Below are 24,740 nucleotides of genomic sequence, written 5' to 3'. Positions count from 1 at the left end.
ATCTCTAGGATCACATTACAGTTCCATTTACGATCATTAGTAGCGACATGCTAGAGGGCGTGCGACGAACTGAACTACCGCATAAATGCATATCGTATGACGAAAGGAATCCATATCGAACATATGTGACAGTATATCTAAAACTTCGATAGTTTCTGTATATTTTCATGTATCATTCGTTATTATAGCGCTATACATTTTTAATACAGCCCTTTGAAATAAAATTAATTATTTGTAATCATCCTATATATTATTTTTAAAAGACAGCAGATAGTTTATTTGAATTCAACGGTGCACAATATGCAAAACCTTTAACGTTCACGTAACAAATTAAATGAGGAAATTTCAATGTGCTTTCATCCTAAATGCTCTGATAAAATACGCTAGTTCCTATTTCTTGTAATGGCAGGTAGCAGGGATAACTACTGGAAAACGTAGTATATAGATATGAGCGTGTTTTTGCTATTGGTGCAAGAAATTAAGGTTTGATACTTAGTGGTGCGGATAACACATTTAGTTTAGGTCATCATCTCATGAAAATAGGGACATTTAACTTGAGAGTAACGAACCAAGTGCTACGAGAGATTTGAACGATGGGTTAGATGATTATCACATGCACATTTCGTTTAAAGTGGAGGTATAAAAGAGAAAGAACTCATCAAACGCAATGCAAATTTATCATGTTCCTACAATTTTGTGGGATATTTCAAAACCTTGATATTCTTTATTTGTTGTGGTTCACCACACTTGAACTTAAGAAGTAATTTGTACCGTGAAATTAACGTAATTTAGTCCAAATCTATTCAGATTCAACCTCTAGATGTCCTATTTACTTTCAATTTCTTTTTTGCATTATCTTGTACGAGAGGAAGAAACATAGAGGCTGAATTCCCCTCGAAGTTGAATTCTTATTAACTACGTGTAAAAAATATGTATGTCCAATCGAAATACATATTTCAATCTACATGAGGCTATTAACTTTTCCCGTAGCAATTGTGATCATCTTCTCCCTTCACCTACAAGGTTAATAATAAACTAATACTTTTACACAAGACTAGAGTTGTATTAGACCTTTTTATTAGACTTCAAAACTATACTTGCACAAGTGACGGAAATATTATAGAAGGGTTTTGTCTGTCCGTCCGTCCATTTGTCGACAGGTATCAGAACAAAAACAGTAAAAGATATCGAGATGCAGTTTTTTGCAATCGATACAGTGCCCTAAGGATAGGTTATATCCACACCGTTAACGCTCTATACAAACGGGAAGTAGTTTAAACTAGTCATTTCTGGTTTCAACTTTTATCGCCATAGAATGAAACTGTAGAATAGTAGATAGCGAGAAGTGGTTCTTTGCAAATGATTCAGCGCCTCAAGGCAACGTACCATGATTATCCCGAACACTCTGTCAAAAATGAAAATGGTTCAAATTCAATATTATTTCTGGTTTCACTACTGATTTTCAAATATCAAAAACAGTATGAAATATTGAGATAGGTTTTCTGCAATCGATTCATTGTCCCAAGAATAGGTTCCATATTCTTCAATGGCTCTCTATTTAAAGCAAAGTGGTTCAAATTAGCTGTTTTCGATTTCAACACCATAGAACAAAAATCTATTTAGCTTCCAAAGTGTAGGTTCTGTAACATTTTACCAAAATCAGATGTAATTGAAATTTACTGGTACTTCTGGTTTCAATACTGATTTCCATAAAGCAAAAGCAGGAAGAGATATCGAGATGCAGGTTTTTGCAATCAATTCAGCTTCCCAAGAATATTCTCTGTCCAGTAATTATATCTTAATCATCTATCAACATTGAAGTGGTTGAAATTAACAATTTCCTGTTTCCACCTTTATCGCCACAGAACTAAAACAGTAAGGCATAGCGAGTAATGGGTTTTTGATATGGATTCAGCTTCTGAGGAACAGGTTCTATCGTTAATATTCCAATTTATTGCAACCAGTAGTTATAGGTTTACTGCTTCAAGTTTAAGTATTGAATTTCGATATTTTGGAAGTCTACTATAGTTTCACACTGTGAAACGAAACTCACTTGTTTATGTAAGGGTTTATACACACTTTGCATCCTTTCACAACAGAGAAGTCTCAGGTCACAAGAACCTATAACATAATGTGCGATCCGAATATATAACAGCCAAATATATACTATACAACATTTATATAGTAATTTAAAACTTTATACACATCTCATAACCATAATCTATCCCTCCTTCCTTTCTCTGGATATAGAGCACAAAGTGCAAGAAATCAATTGGATCAGCTACGAGATTATTTATCAAATAAAATAAATAAAATAATAATGTTGAGGAAAGTACTACTGTTCACTGATACATTTTTCTATTTCACGGTAGAAGACCACGTTGTCTCAACTAGTTTGCTTGAATTTTATGTTCAAAGTCACTTTGTCGTAAGATTGTTGTCTCTTGGATGAGAGATACAAAAAGAATCAGCTCTTTTTCGATGGACGTATTTTTCTCATAAAATTCGACCTTTTTTGAAAAAAATCCGGAAATTTTCACTTTTTTTTTCTGATCTTCTTATTCAAGTATCACTTCTGTTTTCCTGTAGTGGAGTCTACAATTAAAAACTGAATTTACAACATCCTCTACTTGTGATCCTATGTTCCATCAGGAACTGGCTATGTTCATTAATTTTCCAACTGACATTTCTTCAACTGCCAGAAAGTGTAAGCTTTGCAACGTAACATATTCATGGTGTCAATTTCGTTGCCTAAGCACCTAATTCAGAGCCTGTAAGTTATACATCTATGCCTAAAATCAAACTAACATGCAATAAAAAGATACAATACCATTTCCGTTTTGGTATAAAGTTTCACTTGCATTTCGTTCTCCGTTGGGAACCACTACTGGGAATTTCAGATATTCTATTAGAATAAGTTCAGTTTACAAAATTAAATAATATTAATTGCAATTTTTGATATGATTTTAGATTAACGGTAGTAAAACTTAATTATTCATAGAAATACTATCTTTACTGGTATGTCGTGTCAATATGTTTGAAATAGATATTGCGTTTTTAACCGTCTCTCGAATTTTAACTTCAGTAAATCTTATGCATATAAATAGATTTGTTCCGCGAAATCTCCCTCACAAAATGTGTCTTTAGCTCCTAAAACGTTACTAACTGAAGTTTTAGTTATGAATAAATTGTAAACAATAATGTTGTTCCTCGAAATATAACTGCTACACTTTCAGGACAGAAAGTAATTATTAAAACTGTTTTGTCATTGGAAATTACTATTTAAAGTTCTACAAGTAATTCGTTGGAACTAGAAAACCCACTGTGTTCACTGACTTGTCTTTTTTCCCTATCGTGTAGCTGATTTTTCTTTGATTCTAGAGTTTGCAGTTTTCTTTTTCTTTAGGATACAGTCATTAAATATTATTTAGCGTTATAGTGGGAAAAGAAAGGCAGAAGTACTGTTATTTCTTAATTAAAATTGACATTTTCAGAAAAACCAAAATTCCCCAGGAATAACTTTTTTTCTAAGCCTTCATACATCTTCTTGGATCTATGTGGTAGTTTCCAACTAACAAACTGGGTTTTTCTCTGTTGTAAAATATATTTTTTCCCGTATAAGCTGGTTACAATTGCAAATGAGCAGCGTCATTTCAAATTTTCCTTGTGAGGAGGAGGAGGACATTCTACACTAATACAAACAATTTCACCTTATCCATTAGTACTATTGACTGATCAATAATAATAATAATAATAATAATAATAATAATAATAATAATAATAATAATAATAATAATAATAATAATAATAATATCGAAAATGCGAGTTCCCAAGGTGTACAATAAGACTTGATAAAAAATTAAGTGCCTAAAAATAATCAATTGGTTTACCACAAACTTCATTTTAAGAATAAAAAATGTTCAAAGAAATCACTGAAAATTTTGCATCGAAAGATTTATTAAACAAAGAACAGGAAGCTTTCCTAACAACAACAACAAAAAAAAAGGGGCAAGAAAAAGAAAATATGCGTATTTCTCTTCCCCCATTTATTCTGGTCATAAAGACAAAAAACCAACAGGTGACCTTGGTGGAAAAACAAGTTCGTAAAATGTCGAGAGCAATGGATAGTTTAGTCAGCGTTACACGTTTTGGGATTTCCGTCCTTGATTCTTTCAGAGAGATTGTTCTTCTCTTATTGTATATGTAATTACATATCATTTCCAGATGAACAAAACCTCCTCTAGGTCTGATCTTTCGTTTCAAATTTCTTCACAAGATGTCTAATAATTACATACAAAGAAAAAAAATGATATTTAGAGACATTATACTCACATTAGTGGTTATTTGATTAAATCAAAACAAAACTCATATATGTATATGTTTACATATCACCGGGTAGGTTTTTTAGATTCTATCTACAATACAAAACTCATTCACTGTGTTCACATACCTTGAAGATGTTGCGAACTAATATAGTTTCTTAACACAGCTGTATTCAGATTTAAATTTTTACAGATTTTATAGGTGTTACAAAAGTAGAATATGCTTGAGTTTATTATTTTTTAAAATGTAATCTTACAAACGGTGTGTACCAGTAATGAAATACGTCACGAAATTTGAGACCTATGACTCAGAAGCAGTCAGATTTGACACCATACCCTGTGACTCAGGCTGATCTCAGACGTGGAGAGACACGACAAACCTCTGACTCGGTATGACCAGGACAGACTCGTAACTCGGACATGACAGAACATCGCCATACGTGTTGAGAGAATGAATGAAGTAGGATGGTCAAAATTTTCCGGAATCCGGAATATTTATTTTCTGAAATCGGAAATTTCACTTTCCGGAATTTGGAAAAATCGGAATTTAGAAAACCGGAATTCCGGAATTTTTCGAAATCGGAGTTTACTAAATTCCGGATATTTTCTGAATTCCGGAATTTTTCCGATTTTATTTTCCGGATTTCCGAAAGTAAAAATTCCGGAGTTGGCCATACCTAGGATAATCACGAAATTAAAAAAGTTACATGTTTCTCTTATGACAGATCCTCAAAATTTAATCAAGAGAGCCTCTAAAACTTTGGTAAAGAGTGTAAGAGATGTCGAGCCCGACTTTTTAAAAATGTTTTTGACTACGGTCTAGTCTATGTTTAGAACAGAACCACTGAATTATTTTCCAGTATAAGAAGACGAATCAACATGAAACTGTATTTGAAATACGTAGTGTTGTTACGTTGATTAACGAATATCATACTTTGAATCAAACATGTAAATATTGGGACTTGAGCAGTGGCGTCTCGTGACGTAACTTTTCGGTAGTTCACATCGTTAGAAAATTTTATTCTAGAATTCTTTCAGTGTTCTAAATAAGAAAAACTACTCAGAAATCAATGAAAGTAACTATATATATATATATATATATATATATATATATATATATATATATATATATATATACAGATGGTGATCAGAAAAATGGAAACACCTGAGCGAAATTGCAACTTACCTGATTAATATGGTGTCGGGTCACCTTTCGCCTTCAGAACAGCCTTGATGCGACGTGGGATGGAGGCATAGATTTCGTGAATGGTAGCAAGTGAAATTTTACACCATTCCTCGTGCAGGGCATCGGCCAGTTCTGTGAGAGAGGATGGAGGTGGAAATCGTCGCGGGAGTCGTGTTTCCAAGACAGATCACAGATGTTCAATTATGTTGAGATCAGGGGATTGGGCGGGCCAGAGGAGGTGTTGAACTTCATCCCGATGTTCCTCAAGCCACGCTGCAACAACGTCAGCTGTGTGAATGGATGCATTATCATCCTGGAAGATGGCGTCATTGTCCGGGAACAACATCCGGACCATAGGATGCAAGTGGTCTCCTAAAATTGCGACATAATCGTTGGCAGTGATTCGTCCGCTAAGTGTGACCACAGGACCCAATAAAAACCATGATATTGCGGCCCACAGCATCACCGAGCCGCCGCCATGTTTCACAGTTGGGCGGAGACACTGCAGATCATAAGCTTCTTTGGGCGTTCTCCACACATAAACACGGCTCGTGGTTGGGAATAGGGTGAAGGATGACTCATCCGACCATATCACACGTTTCCAGTTCTCAACGGTCCAAGTTGCATGGTCGCGGCACCATTTGCGGCGTGCAAAAGCGTTATGGTCCCTGATGAGCGGTTTGGCCCGTGCAACACGACCCCGTAAGTTCATGTCATGTTATTCGCGGCTGACTGTGATTGTCGAAACAGGGTGGGGGAGGTGCTGATTGAGTTCCTCCGTCACTTGCTCCGCTGTGGCACGACGGTTCTGCGTGACAATGCGCTATAATATCCGGCGTGACCTGTCACTCATGATTTTCTTGCGCCCACTGTTCCGCTTCCCCGATGTGGTTTTCATGTGTGTTGTGTAGGCCGTCATCACCTTCGACACTGTCCCACACGACACACCTAACACAGTAGCCACTGCCGTCACACTCACTCCACATAACCGCGCACCAACAATTTGCCCTCTTTGAAAATCTGAGAGGTCTCCCATTTTACACTACCTCCATCTGCTGCAGCCACTGGGCACTGCTGTTCCACTGCGCCTGACGTAGTATGGAGACCGACCTAACACACCACCACCAGCGGTCCGGTGCTGCGGGCGCCACGACACCACTACCAACCCATACATCTGACGTGTTGCCAACTACAGGTGTTTCCATTTTTCTGACCACCATCTGTATATATATATATATATATATATATATATATATATATATATATATATATATATATATATATATATATATATATATATATATATATATATATATATTATTAACTCTCCTGTTATATCCTCTTGGCAATTAACTTACCAATAATTGCTCTGAAGTTTAATTTTTTTCATTTTTTTTTCTCTGTTGATACTATACCTAATGCACTGAAACTATTTTGAGCTACGGTACTCCTTTAAATGCTTTAATATTCTTTAATATGGTAAAAATAACTTTCAGTTTCTGAAGTCAACGTTGGATTATTTACTATGATTTTCATGAATTTTGTTGTGTGCGCTTCTCTTTTTACAGACTCACCATCAATTTCAAAATATGTTAAATGGAATCTCCAGTAGACTGCAAACTCTGCTTTCTCGTATATTTGAATTGCCATGTGTGATGTTTTATGAACTGCTAACAGCATACTACACGAAATATTTCATGCAATCTGGTCCAAAGTTTGGGGGGTCCAATACTACAAGGCATTATATCTATGTACGATTGATCCGATGTAATTCTACAGTCGAGAAATGATATCTAATTGTTAAGTTTTGCCATCTATATTCTGAGAAAAATATAGAATTAGATTTCTTTAAAGTAAAGAAAGAGTACAGATGAAATACAACATCAAATCTTTAGGCTACATCAGTCATTTCTCTACTGAACAATAAAAACTATATTTTTATTATGAAACTGTACAAGCGATTGTCGAGTTAAGAAGTTTTGAGAGGGGACCCGAATCCGGTAGGTTCTTCGCGTGGGTGCCAGTGTTTCTTCCAGACACGTTTTTGGGGGCAGTCCTCTTCCCCCGGAGCTCTGAGAGTGCAACCCAGAGGAGACCAAAATAATACGTCGATAATATAATAATAAGTAGAATAGTACCAGCAGACTCCTCCGAATAATAAGAGTGCCTCCGTAACATTTTTTCTGAAACACTGGTGGGTGCGTCCCTGGTGCTCACATCAGTTAAATTTAGCATAATTTTAATGTGTTTATTACAGTTCTCATACTTCTTTACTTTCTCAATCAGATGTCCCATATATATTACAGGATTCAGGTCCACTGCTAATTCCCTTCATATAAGACACGAGAAAAGCAAAACAATCATATTTTCATTTCATAATCTATCAGCCATTTATTGGATTAAATCAAGTTTGAAATTTCGACACAGTTTAAAAATGAAATGAAATCTTTGAGTTTTACGTCCCACGATTATGCCGGTTAGGCTAAAGGAGACAGTGATTATGAGTGATGAATGAAATGGTGGAATGAAGAAAGTGGGAGGAAACGGGAGAACCCCGAGGAAACCCACGCACTCAGTGTTTGTCCACCACAAAGTTCACTTAGCGGGGGCTGGGATTGAACCCGGGACCCCAAGCACCGGAGGTGAACGCTCTACCACTGAGCCACCGCGGCCCCCTCGACACAGCTTAGTTTTCACTTCTAGATGATAGTTAACTTTGGTCAATTATGTTCTAACTTCTTTCTAAACTTTCACAATTCGTCAGTGCACTAAAAGATATACAGTAGATTGCAATCACCCAACAGAATCCTCTACAAAATAGGTTGGTTATTGATAAGATTTTTCTTACAAGAAATCTTCTGAAAAATGTTTCCGCATTAAACAGGCCTTAGATTCACTAGTATTGAGAAAGTATTTTAGGAAAACTTACTTACTTTATTTACTTTAATTGAGAGATATAAGGATGGATATAAGCTATAGTTTTGGAAACGGTCGAGCGTATACCTATCAGAAATTCTAGCAGTATATAGGTGATGGAAATTATGGACAAGAAATAAATAAGTCAGCAACAACTGTCAACGCTGCTCAAATTAAAATTACCTTGATTTGAACGTCAGAAGACCGCAGTTCCTCCCCTCAACTGCCCACGTTTCCCGTCTGTACTACACACAGAGCAGTCTATCACGCTCGCTGTTCTGTTGTGAACGTGGTGTGATGATGGAATGCATATACGCAAGGGGTAAAGCAAGTTGAGAGTAGAAGCGAAACGACAATACCTAGGAATAACAATATTCTAAATATTATTAAATATCTTAAGGAGCAACAAAGAGCGCACGATACTTGGTGGCTCACGTGCTCTTGCGAACTGCACAAGGCGACACCACTGGGCTTGAGTAGTAATCATTATTAAGGAGATTTTACAGTAATGTTGTAGAGCTGATATTTCGGCTGTTTCCGGATCATTTTCTCTGTGCGAGTCAGACCAGGTATGAGAAGCGAAACCCAAACTCAATTGACCTGGAAAAAAGTCGTGACTCAAGTGACCCCGTGACCCATGTCATCGTTGAAATGCACAATAATTTGCCGGTTAATTTTGTTTATAAGATTTTGAATGTCCTTTTTAATGCAGAGTCAGTAGCCTCTTAAGATGTAATTCAAACAATTTTATGTTCCCATCACGATTGAACCTAGAAGCATGTGCACAAACGACACATATTAGAAGCATGTTCATTATGCGGTTACTCGGAAGCCTTAATCGCTCTAATTACTGAAAGTGAATGTAATAAAATTTCTTCTCTATTAAGTATTGTAAATAAAATAAAGACTAAATATGTATAATTATATGTTAAATAAAAGCACACAATTTTTTGTTTTTTATTATATTAAATCAAGGCCTACCTAAAAGAAATGGACAGGGTGTATGTCTAAAAAGAACAAGAACCTTAATTATCCAGTATAACTTTGAGAGTTTGGATAGAGGGATACTTACTCTCAATAACCCTCTCTCGTTGTAAGACATTGAAACAAAATATAAATAGAACTTTAATAATTTTCTTATTAATTAGAAGTTCTGTAGCTACTGTTAGTAGCTCTTGTATGGTTGAAATGTTAGTGTGTGTTCCTTAAGTTTAAGTTCATTTCAAGTAGGGATGTACAAAATATCTACCATACATCACCAAAATAACTCATCTGGTATGCTAGAGCACTTTTTCAGGTGTATTATGATCGTTTTGAAATCTCTACTAATTCATACGAATGAATTAAAATGAAGTGAAATGAAATGAAATCTCTAGATTGACGTGTCACTGTTATGCTCTGTTGGGCAAAGGAGTTTGATAATAAACGTAAATGAATGTCTATGGGAGACTTGGTGGAATGAGAGTGTGGATGGGTTGGATGTAGGGAGAAAACTTGCTGACATGTTGTAAGTACATTACAAGTTCACATGCCCTGGGGACAAACCAGAAACTGCTCGTTCTAAAACATAGCACTTTGCCACTAAGTTTTCACGAACAAAAGTGGTGGTAACATCAAAAGTCCTTTTAAAAAATGTAATACTATGTTTTTCAGGAGGAAGTTAGAATATATGGCAAAAAACTAACTTCCCCTTCTCTTTCATCTCTTTCTTGTGATTGTAGTTTGTCTAAGCTCACATTGTTTAGATTCAATTTTCTTTTTCCATTAATCTCTAACACCAGTGAAGCGTAACGGTAGCAAAAATTAATCTTAAACACAATGGTGAACCACTTCCGCTTCAAGACGTGACTACTGAATAATAATAATAATAATAATATATTTTTACAGCACCATCACCAAATTATTGGTAACTAGTCCGTTATTTATCCTACTAAAGTGTTTCCTTCACTTCCAAAATATCATTGACTATTCATCCCCTTTCTCAATTTTTCGGTTTATTATAGGAATGAAAACAATATTAGATCTAAGTAAAGGGTATAGGATATTTGTAGTAGCACACACACATCTTTAGATAATTTAAAACACAATATGCGTCACTTTGTTTAGTTGCCTATATAAAATGAAGCTGCTTTGCACTTTTTGTTTTTAAACCAGCCAATGATTAAGTTGATCTTGATAATATTCAGAACATGAGATTTAGTTGTGTACGACTGGAATTCACAAATGAACTCTTTAACCAAAAGAAACATTTCTATTACGTGAAAGCGTATGTTCGTAGCATGAATCGAAGTAAATTAACTATCAAACTGCCAATGATAAAGTATACAGTACATACACGAATAAATTAAATTCATTTTTTGCTTTCAAGTTAAATGTATATGCTTCCTTGAGTAAATAATTATTTTATCCAATTATTTTAGTTACCAATGGATAAATAAATGCAACTTCTAGTTTTACGTTTAGTGGTTAACCCCTTTAGGTCAAAGAAGACGGATTGTCAATGAAAAAAAAATAATTAAAGAATTGTTCGAATGAGGATGTAGTAGGAAATGGTGGAACTTTGGGAAGACTCACTGGCATAATGATGTCCAGCATAAACTCACATGATTTGGGATTGAGCCAGGGATATCTTGTACCAGAGGTGAGCACTCTATCACTGAGCCACCGTGTTCCATATTACTAATGAAAAATGAATCTACATATCACTTGATAGAATTTCGACTGACTTTGTCAGACAGTATTTTCTTCCATGTTCAAATTTTTATATATGCTTTCCAAATTTCATAAAATATATTATAATGAAGATCATAAATCCAGAATATAGTCATTTTATATATATATATATATATATATATATATATATATATATATATATATATATATATATATATATATATATATATATATATATATATTCAACTTGAATGTTATACATTTAAAAGTCTACTGGGTAATAGATATGAGGGGAAAAATCATGCATTTTAGCATATAATAGTTGTTTCGGTAAAAATGGCATGTTTAATTTATCTTTATTCTATTAGCATTTGGTTGGTAATATTTCACATATATAATAATATTATTTTCTTTGTTTCAGTGACAAGTTAATTCGTGTAAAATCTAGATGATACGTAGAGACAATGTTTCATTGTCACATTATAGTGTATATATGTATTTCACACAAGAATTTAAGGTGTGAAATATTATTTGCTTTAATTTTTCCTTCGTTAATAAAATTTTATATAGAAAAATAATCGCATGATATTCTTATTTCACTTAGACTTAGTCCAATAAATTGTTTTATAACTTGATTTACATATATAACATTACTAAAATCTGAACTAATATGGGCATTGGGGTCGCAGTGGCTCAGTGGTAGAGTGCGCGAAATGGGCTTTGTGGTAGACAAACATCGTGTGTGGGGGGTTTTTCGAGGTACACCTGTTTTCTCTCACTCCCTTCATTCCATCATCTCATTTATCATCATCCTCACCACCTTCCTTAGTCACGGAACTTAATAGTGGGATAGGCATCTTTGGCTTGGGAGACAAGGGTTCGATTCCCGCGGGAGCTCATGTAGTTCGGATTCCACGTTAATCAGTAGGTCCACGTCTCATATAGCCTCTCTGCTGAAATTCAAAATCAACTCAACTCAACTCAACTTAATAGTGGGATAGGTGGGGGAATGGTGGCTCAGTGGTAGAGCGCTTACCTCTGGTGCGTGGGGTCCCTGGTTCAATCCCGGCCAAGTAAGTTTGTGGTGGACAACATCGTGTCCGTGGATTTTGTCGAATGCTCCCGTTTCCTCCCACATAATCACTTCATCAATTCTTCCATTATCATCGTCGACTTGCCTTAATCACCCGTCTCCTTTAGCCTAATAGGTATAATTGTGAAACGTTAAACTGAAAGATTTAATTTTATTATTAGTGGGACGTTAATTTAACCCACAAATGGCAATTTTGCAGAGCAACATTCGTCATAATGATGCATTTGGTGCTTCAAATTTTAAAATCAACTAATTTGGCTCTATGCGTGGTGCGAAAGAAACAATTTAAGAGTGTAATAATATATATATATATATATATATATATATATATATATATATATATATATATATATATATATATTATCACAAGCGCTAGTAAGCGAGGGTAGGTTTGCGTGATCTATGTGTTTCCATTCAATGTCTCTCAACACCGAGACTGTGGAGTTTAATCCCACATTTTACATAGACTTACAATTTTATGTGAGACCCAAACGATATGAGATAACATCGCCAATAGAATCCAGGTTTCATTCAGAGAAAGTGAAAACACTTGCCAGAAGAAATCCATTCCATGCACAATATATTATATTAGGCAAACACCCTTAGCGTTTGAGTCTCATTTCCCCATCTCCGCCTTATCATTTATACTGATTTCCTTCCAATTGAGTTTTATGACGATCGCTTACTTTAGTGCAGAGACGCTCTTCCCAAAGTAATTAAGCAGAAATCCTTCAATTTACGATTCTCTCTCCCCCCGCAAAAATAGTAAATGAGACAGTGAAACTGCCTCACTGTGTCACTTCCTAATTTCGGAATTGTTCCATTCCTAAAGGCATCATTATGGTATAATTTAAGCTTGATTGTGTCATTTTCAGTAAAAAGAATTCCCCCTCAAAAAATTTCATGGGTGCAACTTGCACCCTACCGCTTATAGGTGCCCTGGCTTTAATGTAGAGAACATAAGCCTGGACTTCGAAACTTGAATATTCTACTAAAAGTTCATTATTTATATTTGTGTCCATACAGCATCTCTACAGAAACTAAAACACAGAGACTAAAAAATGATAGAAAAAGGGAAAATGCTGTTTCTCGCTGTTTACCACTTAATAATTCTAGCCTAATGTGTACTTCATTAGGCTAGAAATATTGTAGAGCCAATGCTGTTCACACTTCTTATTTCAGACAACAGTGATGAACGATGATGCTGACGAAAATTACTTCTCTTGGTGAATTCCGTAAGGTCAACGGACAACGGTCCTCGAGTTGTTATGAATATTTGGCACTAATCAATGTCAATGACCTTTAACTTGTGTAAAAGCTGTAATGTTATTTTGTATAAAGGCCACAACTCAAATCCATTTTCTAGTGTACAATATAGTGTAACATGACAACAGTTTCTTCACTTACCAAAGACTTCATTGTTGATTGTTGGCAAATACTCTTCCACTACTTGATGAACTTCCAATTCTTGTGGTCAGGGGGTTCCTTTTATAAATTTTCCTCCCAAGATACTCCCGTCCCCCTCTTCTTCTTTAACTCTTGGTGTTCCTACGGCAACGGCCACGGACGCCAAAGCTGGTTGGCCTTCATGCACAGGCGGACTTCCCACTGCAAAAGCCTCGGGCAGTTTGCTGGAACATCTATCTGCCTCTGTGCATACAGTCAAAACACTAACTGAGAAAGGCAGTGGCGCTTGCGAATTATTAGTTTTTTTCTTACCAAGAAATTACACACTACACAGGTATCTACGTCATTCGTTTTTTTCCTGCTTTTTTTTTTCTGTGTGTGAGAATTTCAAAACTCTTTTTCTTCTTTTAATTCCCCTCTCTTCGTGTCACCCTTTTGTTACTCTTACAGCTGAGAACTGGTGGGAAGATTAAAAAAAGATGCTTTATTCTCGATGGGAAAATTCTCTCTGGTGAAACTTTTCACCATATTTATAATTATGGTTTCTTGATCTTGGGCAAACTTACTACAAACAAACACAACTACAGTGTGATTCAAATGTATCATAATAAACCAAATTTAAAACATATTATATTTTGTCCCAGCGAAGTCTGAGCACTTATAAGTTTCACCCTGACCACACTAACGTTCCTTTTAAATATTGAATTATTTTATTTTTTATTGGAATAAAAAAAATCAAAATAATGATTATATATTAAACAGAAGATATGTCTGAAGAATAGTGATGAGTTAAGTTGTTTGATCAGGAAATCTTAAGGTAGACATTGTGTCTAGATCCTACCATTGTATTTAGTCTTCAAAGAATTTATTTTATTCCACAAATTTAGTGTACCTTAATAAATAATTTAAGAACATATTCTATTACTTATTCTTTAAAATAAAGATTTTTTAGTCTCGAATTGGTTTTAAATATTTGCTTAAACTCACCGTAATTCTGGGGGCCGCGGTGGCTCAGTGGTAGAGCGTTCGCCTCTGGTGCTAGGGGTCTCGGGTTCAAACCCTGCTCCTGCCAAGTGAACTTTGTGGTGGACAAACACCGTGTGCTTGGGTTTTCTCGGGGTTCTCCCGTTTCCTCCCACTTTCTTCATTCCACCATTTCATTCATTACTCATTATCACCGTCTCCTTTAGCCTAACCGGCATAATCGTGGGACGTAAAACTCAAAATTTCATTTCATTTCACCGTAATTCTGTAGAAACATTCATTATAATACGCTAAACGTAAGAAAGAAAGTAAGTTTCGCATGGAGAAAGTAGTGTTGCAATATGATACAGGAAACACCAAACAGAAACACGTGATTAGAAGAACAAGAATGGTAGTTCTGTACACAGACAATAGCTTACACTGAAAACACTGCGACTCATGATGATCCCTCTGACATTGGAGAAAGAGTGAAATAGTTCTTAGAAGGGTGAGTGATTAACACGGACAACGACGCATGTTCTGCAACGTGCTTCCATGCAGCTCAGAACGTTCGTAATGAGTGGCACAGAGTTTCATGAGTTCACCAGCATGTTGATAACTACTGGATGGTCCTTAGTGCATCTGGACGTGCTGCAAGACATCTTCCAATAGCACACGTGCTCCATGGAATTCAATTAGGTAGGAAGAACGGACAGGCTAGTCAAATCGCCGAACATTATCTCTTTCCAAAAGCCCCGCCACCGCTATTCAATACGGTCGCGCATTATCATTCATAAAGAAATTGGGCCCGACTGCACCTCTAAGAAAGAAAGCACGTGAAGAAGAACCACAGTGTCAATATCGTTGACCGCTGAGTTCCGGGTTAAAAACTTTGGAAGTTGGTATGCCTATGCAACATTATGCCTCCCCACAAGAACACCTGGATCACTAAAACGATTCCATTCGGCAATAATGTTCTTGGATTCATTGCATTTTCCCATTTTTTTTCCTGTTAATTGTACGTCCAGAATCACTACTAATGCTTATCCCAACACTATTCACGAACTGACCATTCGCAACTCTTAAAAGATGTAATAAATTTAGAAAACATGAGCCATGACAACAATTGCAAAGTGCCAGTTGGAATCTTAAAACATGCGATGAAAAGTAGAAGTGTTGCCAATTTGAAAGATCGAATAATCGACGTTTGGTGCATATTAGAAGAAGTCCTAAATTCATACTGGTTAACTATAGAACAAAAATAAGTATGCCATTGGCTTTTTGGGAAAATTTGCTATTAAAATGAGGTGTCACATGCTATGGTTTTCACTTTTCAAACTTCACTTTAATTCGAAAGGGCAGATTTCAAAATGGCTGCCATCAAGGATACCCTTACCGTATCACTTCCCTCTAGGCATAATATGTATTACCGAAGCTTTTATCCACTTATTATCATTAATACGCGGGTTAGAAGCGGAGGTAAGGAACTTACGCAAGTAGTAAATATAAACAATTAATAAGCCTGTAACTTTTCCCCAAATGGCCGTATCTTAAAACTAACTTCACCATTGTCTTCCTGATTAAATTCTAGCCCGTGTCATATTATCCTATTCCCATTAAAGAAAACGATCTTAATACAAAATGGCGGATTTGAGGATGGCTACCGTCAAGATCATACCTACCATACGACTTCCCCCTAGGCCTTATATGTATCTACATGGTTGTTCTTTCATTAACATTCCGTTTACAAAGGGTGCTAAGAGACTTCTGCAGTAATCTCTAATAACCACATCTCAACACTTAAAAATTATAGTGAAATAGAATACGTGCATCATGGCAAAAATTTCTGTCATCACAAATAATTAATACATGTCCTCTATCAGAAAAAAAATCATTGAAATCGGAGCCGGCCGATTGGGTGATGTCCCTTGTTAGAATGAATATGAATATGAGAAGAGAATACAACCCCACTCCTGTTCAGTCCCGTCATGTTGTTCTTGACACTACCATAATCGGGGATGCCGATGTAGTCCGTGAGCCAGACTCCTAAAATCTGGTCAACGGTACCATCCGGGGGGGTGGGGGGGGGAAATCCCCCAATACTTTTTGAACAGATACGTGGTCCAGTATGTCAAAACTGCTTGGTGGACTTTCGTCTGGCACAGTTTTATGCCAAATATTACGTCATCAATATGGCCGCCTACTGATTTCAACATAATTTTAAACAATTATAATTACACTATCGTTCAAGGTAGAAACTCAATTCTTGCTTTATTTTCTAGAATATACTCCAGGCCTACATTTTCACATCAAAACTTTCCTAATCGTTTCCGCCATATTGAAATATAGTGCCTGAAAGTGGAGAAATGTCATGGTCACACATTCAATCGCATCCTTTAATGGCGGATAACTATGAAACAGCTATACTTACACAAAACCACCATCAAATAAACAAGATTGTGCATTTCAAGAGCTTTCGAATGACACCTGAATTATAACTGTATCTTTACAAATAACAGAAATAATTCATTTTATGCACTGTTAGATGTAAGTTTCTAAGAATTTAAATATCAGAAATATTACGTTGTTACCATATGGCTCTGACTTTTATTATACGATATGAATGAAACCTTGTGATATAGATTTCGGCAGAAATATGTAGTGTCCAATGTGTAGTTACCATTTATTGCATTTGCCGATCTACAATTGCAATCTGCCCTAAAAATTAAGAGAAATTAAGCAAATGTGCATACACAGTAAAATTTTCTAAGCGAATATGAATTGATTACGTAACCGTAAATGACGTAATTATTTACATACTGAAGGTACAAAATATTATTTACGAGGCAGCATTGAACAGTATTTATATGAATAAACATAAACTCTATACTCTCTGTCACACACAGCTCGTACATACAGTACATATATAGGCCTCTTACACTGACAAAGTACATAAATATTTCATTGCAAGTCATATGTTTGTGTTGTAAAGTATATATACTATTTTTAAAGTATTTTTCTATCTTTTGTCATAAAGTTATTTATTTATTACTCTTACACACACAATACTTTATATGATGATATACCCACACAAAAAAATATTTTTAATATGTAAAAAACAAGAAAAAGCAGTGTTGATATCTTTAAAATATAAGGGAAAACTTTCTGCATCTAATTTACTATGCTTCGTAACTATTATATGAACGTTAGTATACCTGGTTTCACACCCTATTTTACAAGTTGTACTAAAGATACATATGCTACTATACGAAATTTTATCTACACAGTTTTTTTTTTCATTTGGTATTGCTTCTAAGTGAACTTTTGATGCACCACTCTATCATGTTACATGTCTTCATCAATGTCCTCATCTGTGTTCTCCTGAATGTAAAGATTATCCTCTTTGAACACGTTACTACATTTCTAAAATTTACAGGCAGGTGTGCATTTCAGTTTGTTGCTAATACACTGATAACTAGAAGACCGTCACTCTTTGATACATTTGCACGTCAGGAACTTCAAAATTGCATCTGGAGCTGGAGGATCTTTCATCTATTCAATTTATAGCTGGTCATCTTCGAATAGCCATCCATGGCCATCTGGGCTGGGAAAGTTGGGATGCTTTTCGAGACTTCTCTCCCAGATAACTGCCTGATAATTAGTTCTTTTAGCGTGAAGGTACAGTGTATCCGCACATGGTAGCAACTGCTCAGATTCGATGTCACCTTTCTTCAGCCTGAACAATTGGTACAGGAGCTCATTGACGTTGGTGATAGGTGAATTCTGTGCATAGACCCTACATGTAAATTCCTGTAGCTTCTGAAAGAGTTCTAGTGTTAGGTGTCATTTTCCCCCACGAGCTACCATTACTTTTTGAAGCTCATTATCAGTATTTATCAAATTAAGGCCCCCAATCTTGCCACCGCCACTAAATGCACTGACTGAATCACAACCAGTGAATGAATGGAAGCCAACAAGATTTCTGCATACATCTTTTCTCAATGAGGAGACAACCCATTTCACATCAATGTACTTTTCTCTGTTTTAGTGCCACACTTTATGAATACATTACAAATATGTTCACTAAAGAAATGGCTAAGATCAAGAACATTTATGTCATCAGACACAATGATAACAGATGGGTGATCAACACGAATGTTTTGCATGCAGAAGCTTCTTCCTGAGAAGTCTGAAGATCTTCACAAATCATACTTTCTTTACCAGTTGGTCTTATGCGTTTGTCTTTCAACGTGACAAAAAAAACTGTTTTCAACAACTTTCTGGAGATATGTGGGAGATTTTCAGTTTTTAACAAGAAACTCAATGAGTGCTGTTTTACTTGCAGAACAAACAAGTAACCTTTTCCACTGTTTGATATTTTGATTGGACATTATGTTTTTGTACAGCAAACCAGAGGTGGACCCCTGATTAATCCTCTCTGCATTTTTTATGAATTTGTCGTCATATACAACGAATACAACGTCAATTCTGTCGCTGACTGATCCAGCTAGCAAGGCTGCTGCAAATATGCTCTTTGATACTTCTTCAAGTCTTTTGCTCTCCGTTAATCCTGTGAACAAGACATATCCCAGCAATTACAGCCTGACGGTTTCGGTATGTTTTCTACAGCAGACATTTTTTTTCTCAAGATATCTGCGAAGAGTAGCCTTGTTTGTTTTCTTCATTGTTCCATCACAATTATCCAAAGCCCATAGAAGTGATCCTAATGGATGTTGTAGAACTAATTTAATGTCCAGTTTTCTCTTTCCAGCTAGTAAGATCATATGGCCAAATACCTTGTTATCAGCTCTCAAAATGATTTCCTTATTCTAAGTTCTCAACTTTTTGGACGTTTGCATATCACTGAAAATCTTAAGTCTTAAATGCTGGAGGCGGTCAATGGAATTTGGTGAATAGCTCATTGGGTTTCATTCTGTCTTGTTTAAAATTGATAAAAGCAATTGTCCCTTTCTATTTGGCATTGAGATCTTTTCCAATTTCAGTAATAACAACTATACCAGTCGATAATGACAACAAGTCTTCTGGACCATCAAAAGGTTCTCCAACTGTTCTCCATTGTATAAAGAAGTGACTGTGCATTCTATTTATTTCTCTGTATCCTAGAAATTCGAGATCAGCATGTGGCAAACCACCTCTTTTTATATCAGTCATCATTCGTAGATTATTAAGGAATGCGCACCTGTACTCTGCTGTTATGTAATACCTGGTCACTGCACCTGTACAAAGACTATATCCTTTTAATTACACTGGCAACTTGAGTGCCTTTTTAACTGTCCTCTATTGCCTGGTCAACTGGAATTCTTGCAAAAAGATTGCTTCCTCCAAGCTGTACAGAGAATCCTCCTCTGGTGAAGTGAATATACAACTAGTAGGGGTCAATTTGCAGCCTAGTCATTTCAAGGCAGTAAACCGGTGCTATCAAGAGTAATTTTGTCTATCAAATGCAAAACACCATGGAATCATCTCCCTTCTCTAGAAGCTCTAACAAGGCCAAGAACAATCTGCCATATCAATATAGCTCATCCAAAATGAGGATAAATCACCATTTTCGTTTCGAATGAATTCCTGGTAATCCTTGAAGAGATTCAGAATGCAAATACTAGATACATTCTCTAGTACATCTTGTAACTTCTCGTGATACTCATTGTCGCGAAGTAATTCAATCTCTGTGATAGCGTTATTAAGATCTTGGATGTTGTTTTGGTTATTTATTTCCATCCATTTAAAAAAGTCGCTCAATGTCAATCTCAAGGCTTCATAGAGCAACTTATTCATTCTAACTCCCCTATTATAATGTCCACCCTCCAGTGTTACATGTAACATGTTAAAAGAGTACTAATACCGTGAGCTAGACCAGTGTTTTTCAACAGGTGGGCCGTGGCCCTCTAGTGGGCCGCAGAGTGTTTGTTAGTGGCCCGCAGCATATGTGGTTTAAACTAACTTCATTAATTAACCATGAGTACGTAATAATGCAAAAAATAAACATTACATTTTTCCGGAATCTTTCAACCGCAATTTATGTCTAATGAATTGCTGTTATTGGGATATTATGAACATATTTCGTAGGGTATCCTGTTCATCAGAAATGTAGCTAGAGTTCTGATTTTGGGGGACATATTTGCAAGTGGAATTAGTTTGGCCCCCAAATATGGTGATTTTACAAATTGATATATATTAAAAGCACGATATTTGAGGTGACCAAGACAAGTTATTCGAGGGGGCATTCTTCCTTAGCTACGTCACTGCACTTCATTTTTGTGGTGGATCAATGGGCGGGAAACGATCTTATTTTTTAACTGACACTGAGACAAATTAACTATATTTGAAGAATGTGCTTGTTGTTTTCATAGAAACCTATGTAGGTAGTAAACTTGAGAAAATGCGTAGAAACAGTCTTGGGCGGGATTCGAATCACGCACGTCCTGATTACTGGTAATCAGGAGGTGCGTGATTAGAAACCCGCTCAATGCTGTGAGAATTTATATATGCATTTTCTCAAATGTATTTGAACAACTTTTTTTGTATAACTTTTTAAGCATTACAAGAAAGCTGTTCTTTTTTTCGTAATCTGTTTCAACTATAACGATGGTACTTAAATATTTTTAGCATACCCACGAGCTCTTCTGCTACTCCATAATTGTGTCTTCTTCATTTCTTTCTGTCTCTTTCTTAAGATCTAAATAAGTAATCATATTACCAATAGATAACGCTTGACAACATCGCTTTCAAGAAAAAATGGGCAACATCGAAACTCACAGGACCTTCGAAAACCATTAATGACCATCATAAACATTGGGAACTTCAGATTCCTTTTGTGTGTTATGGGAGGAAGAATTCGAGTGCCATAAAAAATATAGTATTTCTACCGAACGGACTGAGACAATTCAACATGTGTGCGCAAAATGTGAATCGTCACGCTGGCGTTGAATACGTTTGTGTTTTCTTGTCTTTTAAACCGCGGCATCAAAGTTTCAGAAGAAAATTTCGTGTGAGTGTATTTTATTTCGGAAAGGAGATAACCAGAGATCAGCTCATTGTTAACCTCCGTGTTGAGAAACACCATTGGTTTCACGAGTTGTGGCTTTGGGTGCGCAACATTTGGGTTAACAAGTTTGGTGTGCAGTGACTATTAGTTCCGAAATATTCCTGGTTTCTTTTAAATGCAAATTTTATGACGAAGAGCTGTGTTTAGTGGATGGATGCTATGTGAATATTGTTTAAAACTGGAACTTCTCTGCTGTTTTCCATAACGAAAATGAGTAAGAGACAAGGAGCTTTGTTTAGTTTTGGAATTTTAAAAAATCGCGTACTATTGATAGTGTTCCTAATGTGACTGCATGCGATTAAAATTCTTCGAAAAATGTGGTGAACAGTGACAGTGATGAAGATGACGTACAGGAGAACGGAAGTGCCTCCAACACAGAGAAGAAAAAGCATGCCCCTTGTCGTAAGTACAAAGAAAGCTATTTGAAGCATGGTTTTAATCAGTTTCCCGGTTAAGACAATTTGCCGAAGCCTCAGTGTGTTGTCTGCGCTGTTGTTTTGAGTAACGAAACTATGGAGCCTTCTCGTCTTATAAGACACTTAAACACAAAACATTCGGACTTAAAAGACAAACCAGTTGAGTTTTTTATGCATAAGAAAGATGTTCTGAAAACTGAAAAAATGGGGATCAATCAAGCTTCAACTACAGGTACGATACTTTTAAAAGCATCTTATTTAGTTGCTCTGCAGATTGCTAAGTGTAAGAAACCCTATTCTATTGGAGAAGAACTCGTTAAACCTTCTTTAATAGAAACATGTAATGAAGTTTTAGGTCAGTGTACAGGTAACAAAATGAAGGAAATGCCTTTATCAAATGATACGATTGAAAGACGAAGTTCCGATATGGCAGAGGATACAGAAGCCCAACTAATTGAAAATATTAAAAAATCCAAAATTTTGCCATACAACTTGACGAATCAACAGACGTCCAGAACAACAGTATATTACTTTCTTATGTACGATATATTTATTATACCGTTGAAGACATCAAGGAGAATTACCCAATGTATGTAAGTTACCAGGTCAGAATACTAGCTCGGAAATTTTCAATGCATTGTATGCGTTTGTTCATATGAAAGGGTTGGGATGTGTACCGATGGTGCAGCCTGTCTGACCAGAAAACATTCAGGGGTGACATCCAGAATAAAGGAAGTAGCAAATCATGACATTATACTAACCCATTGTTTCATACATAGAGAACATTTAGTTTCGTAGAAAATGACACCTGAAGTGAATGAAGTTCTTTCGCAAGCTGTGAAAATAATTAGTTTTATTAAAAACAGTCCTTTGAACATATAATTGTTGAAACTATTGTACGAGGAACTGGGATCTAAACATCAGCATCTTCTTTTCAACAGAAGTTCGATGGTTATCAAGAGGGAGGGCTCTCAGAGGGTTGTACGAATTGAGAAATGAAGTTATTTCTTATCAATAAGAAAAGCACTTATAGTGAATATCTTGAGGACAACGAATGGGTAGCCAAGCTTACTTATTTAAGTGACATTTTTTCCACAATCAATGAATTCAATTTGAGTCTTCGAGGTTCACAAACAACAATATTCCGTACCTGCAACAAAATAGAAGCTTTCAAAAAGAGCATTGATCTTTGGCTCAATATGATTTCTGATGGAAATTTTTGAATCGTTCTCCAGTTTTATTACTGAAGTAGATGTTGTTGATATGTGAGAACTAATAACCAGTCATCTTAGATGCTCTCTTTATAAAGGTCCTCAGTTTTTATTATTTACATATAACTAAGACTATTGATTTAAAAACATTCATTTTACTCACTGTGTTACGATATTACCTTTTATTATAGTGCGAAAGAAATTAATCGTTTACACTCTTTAAAAATTATACATGCAGTGTACACAAGATGGATCCGAAATTATAACTATTTATCTTTTGTTGCTATGACAACCAATTTCACACCGTCGAATTACTACATTAACAAAATAGCAACATATATCAACCCAAAAAGAAATTACATCTATATCCTTTTTCTTTCATATTCTTTTTCTTCCTTTCTTAAACAGCTTGTGCATGATTTAAAAATAAATTCTGCCCACAAATAATACAAGTAAGGGTTGAAATACTTCTTAATTAATTTTATTTCAAATATTTATATACTTTAACGTCGATAATATAAGGGTACATTCAGATTACGGTATAGATGTTATTTAATTTTAAGGTCCTTTGGTGGCCAATGATACGTAATGTAAGTTGAATTTTAACAAAATTTATATTATTTTAGCGGGCAAAACTAAAGAAAATGTGAAAAAGATATTACATTTATATAATTGCTATTTAAATAAGAAAGAATCAAATATAGAATATAGTTGAACAAAATATAAATATAATTTAATTAAGATTGAAATATCGATCGATAGTAATCAGAACATAACAGAACATAATTAACATTACAACAAAAACTAGCATTATTGGTTTGAACAAAAGAAGTTCTTATAAAGATCATGAATGTACGAATTGTTCCATTTGTTGATTCAATAAATTATCTTAATAGAATTCAATTTTTTTTAATGCTAGTCGTATTGACTAGCTACCTATAAGAGGGTTACGCCCTCTTTGAGGTGCGTGGTGGGAAGGAAGAAAGGAGAGCTATGGGAAAGAGATTGGTGAGCTAAGAGATTTTATTTTATTCCATTATCATATCGCTTTCATTATCTTATAAAAGGTCGGCCTTAAGGAACTTCGTTCCTTAACATGAGGTGTGGAAGGAAAGGAGAAGAAACATATATATATTTACACATAAAACATATTCATATTTATACACAGTAAAACAATGTAACATATTAATATAGTAATACAACTTAATGATCGCGAAAATAACGAAATAACAAACGATGTTGGTACATGGAGAAAACGGCAGCCACTATGATAAGAGAGTTAAGGCATGGTAATTGTTAAAATGTAACATGTAAAATGGAGATGAGGTATGAAGCGAGGTGCATTACACAGGACAACACATAGGTTCAGTTAGTGAGACAAATGAAGTCATCTTCTGCCTAGGGGCAGCTCTAGGCGATAATGAGAGACGAAGGGAGCCCAAGTTAGACACAAAAGGAATTACTGTGCAGGAAAAGATGGATGGATG

General features: G+C 35.6%; 2 protein-coding genes across 2 annotated transcripts in view; one reads left to right on the top strand and one right to left on the bottom strand.

Annotated features, from left to right (window-relative positions):
* LOC145664490 (uncharacterized) overlaps nucleotides 1-13,862 on the bottom strand; it is a 50,314-nt gene extending 36,452 nt beyond the window's left edge. The window contains exon 1 of the mRNA XM_081731212.1: nucleotides 13,598-13,862. Coding sequence (XP_081587338.1) covers nucleotides 13,598-13,609 — 12 coding nt within the window. The 5' untranslated portion in view covers nucleotides 13,610-13,862. The remainder of the gene's footprint in view (nucleotides 1-13,597) is intronic.
* Nucleotides 13,863-22,138: 8,276 nt separating this feature from the next.
* LOC145665321 (zinc finger MYM-type protein 6-like) lies at nucleotides 22,139-22,639 on the top strand. Its single transcript, XM_081732620.1, has one exon. The coding sequence runs from the start codon at nucleotides 22,139-22,141 to the stop codon at nucleotides 22,637-22,639; it is 501 nt and encodes a 166-aa protein (XP_081588746.1).
* Nucleotides 22,640-24,740: the final 2,101 nt, after the last annotated feature.

Source organism: Thermobia domestica, chromosome 11, assembly GCF_964235325.1.
Source record: "Thermobia domestica chromosome 11, izTheDome1.hap1.1, whole genome shotgun sequence".
NCBI lineage: Eukaryota > Metazoa > Arthropoda > Insecta > Zygentoma > Lepismatidae > Thermobia > Thermobia domestica.
The sequence above is the reverse complement of the archived record's forward strand: the minus strand, read 5'-3'. Positions and strand labels throughout refer to the sequence as shown.

Coding starts and splice junctions, on each gene's coding strand:
- LOC145665321 (XM_081732620.1), top strand. CDS start 22,139: ATGGAGCCTTCTCGTCTTATAAGACACTTAAACACAAAACATTCGGAC.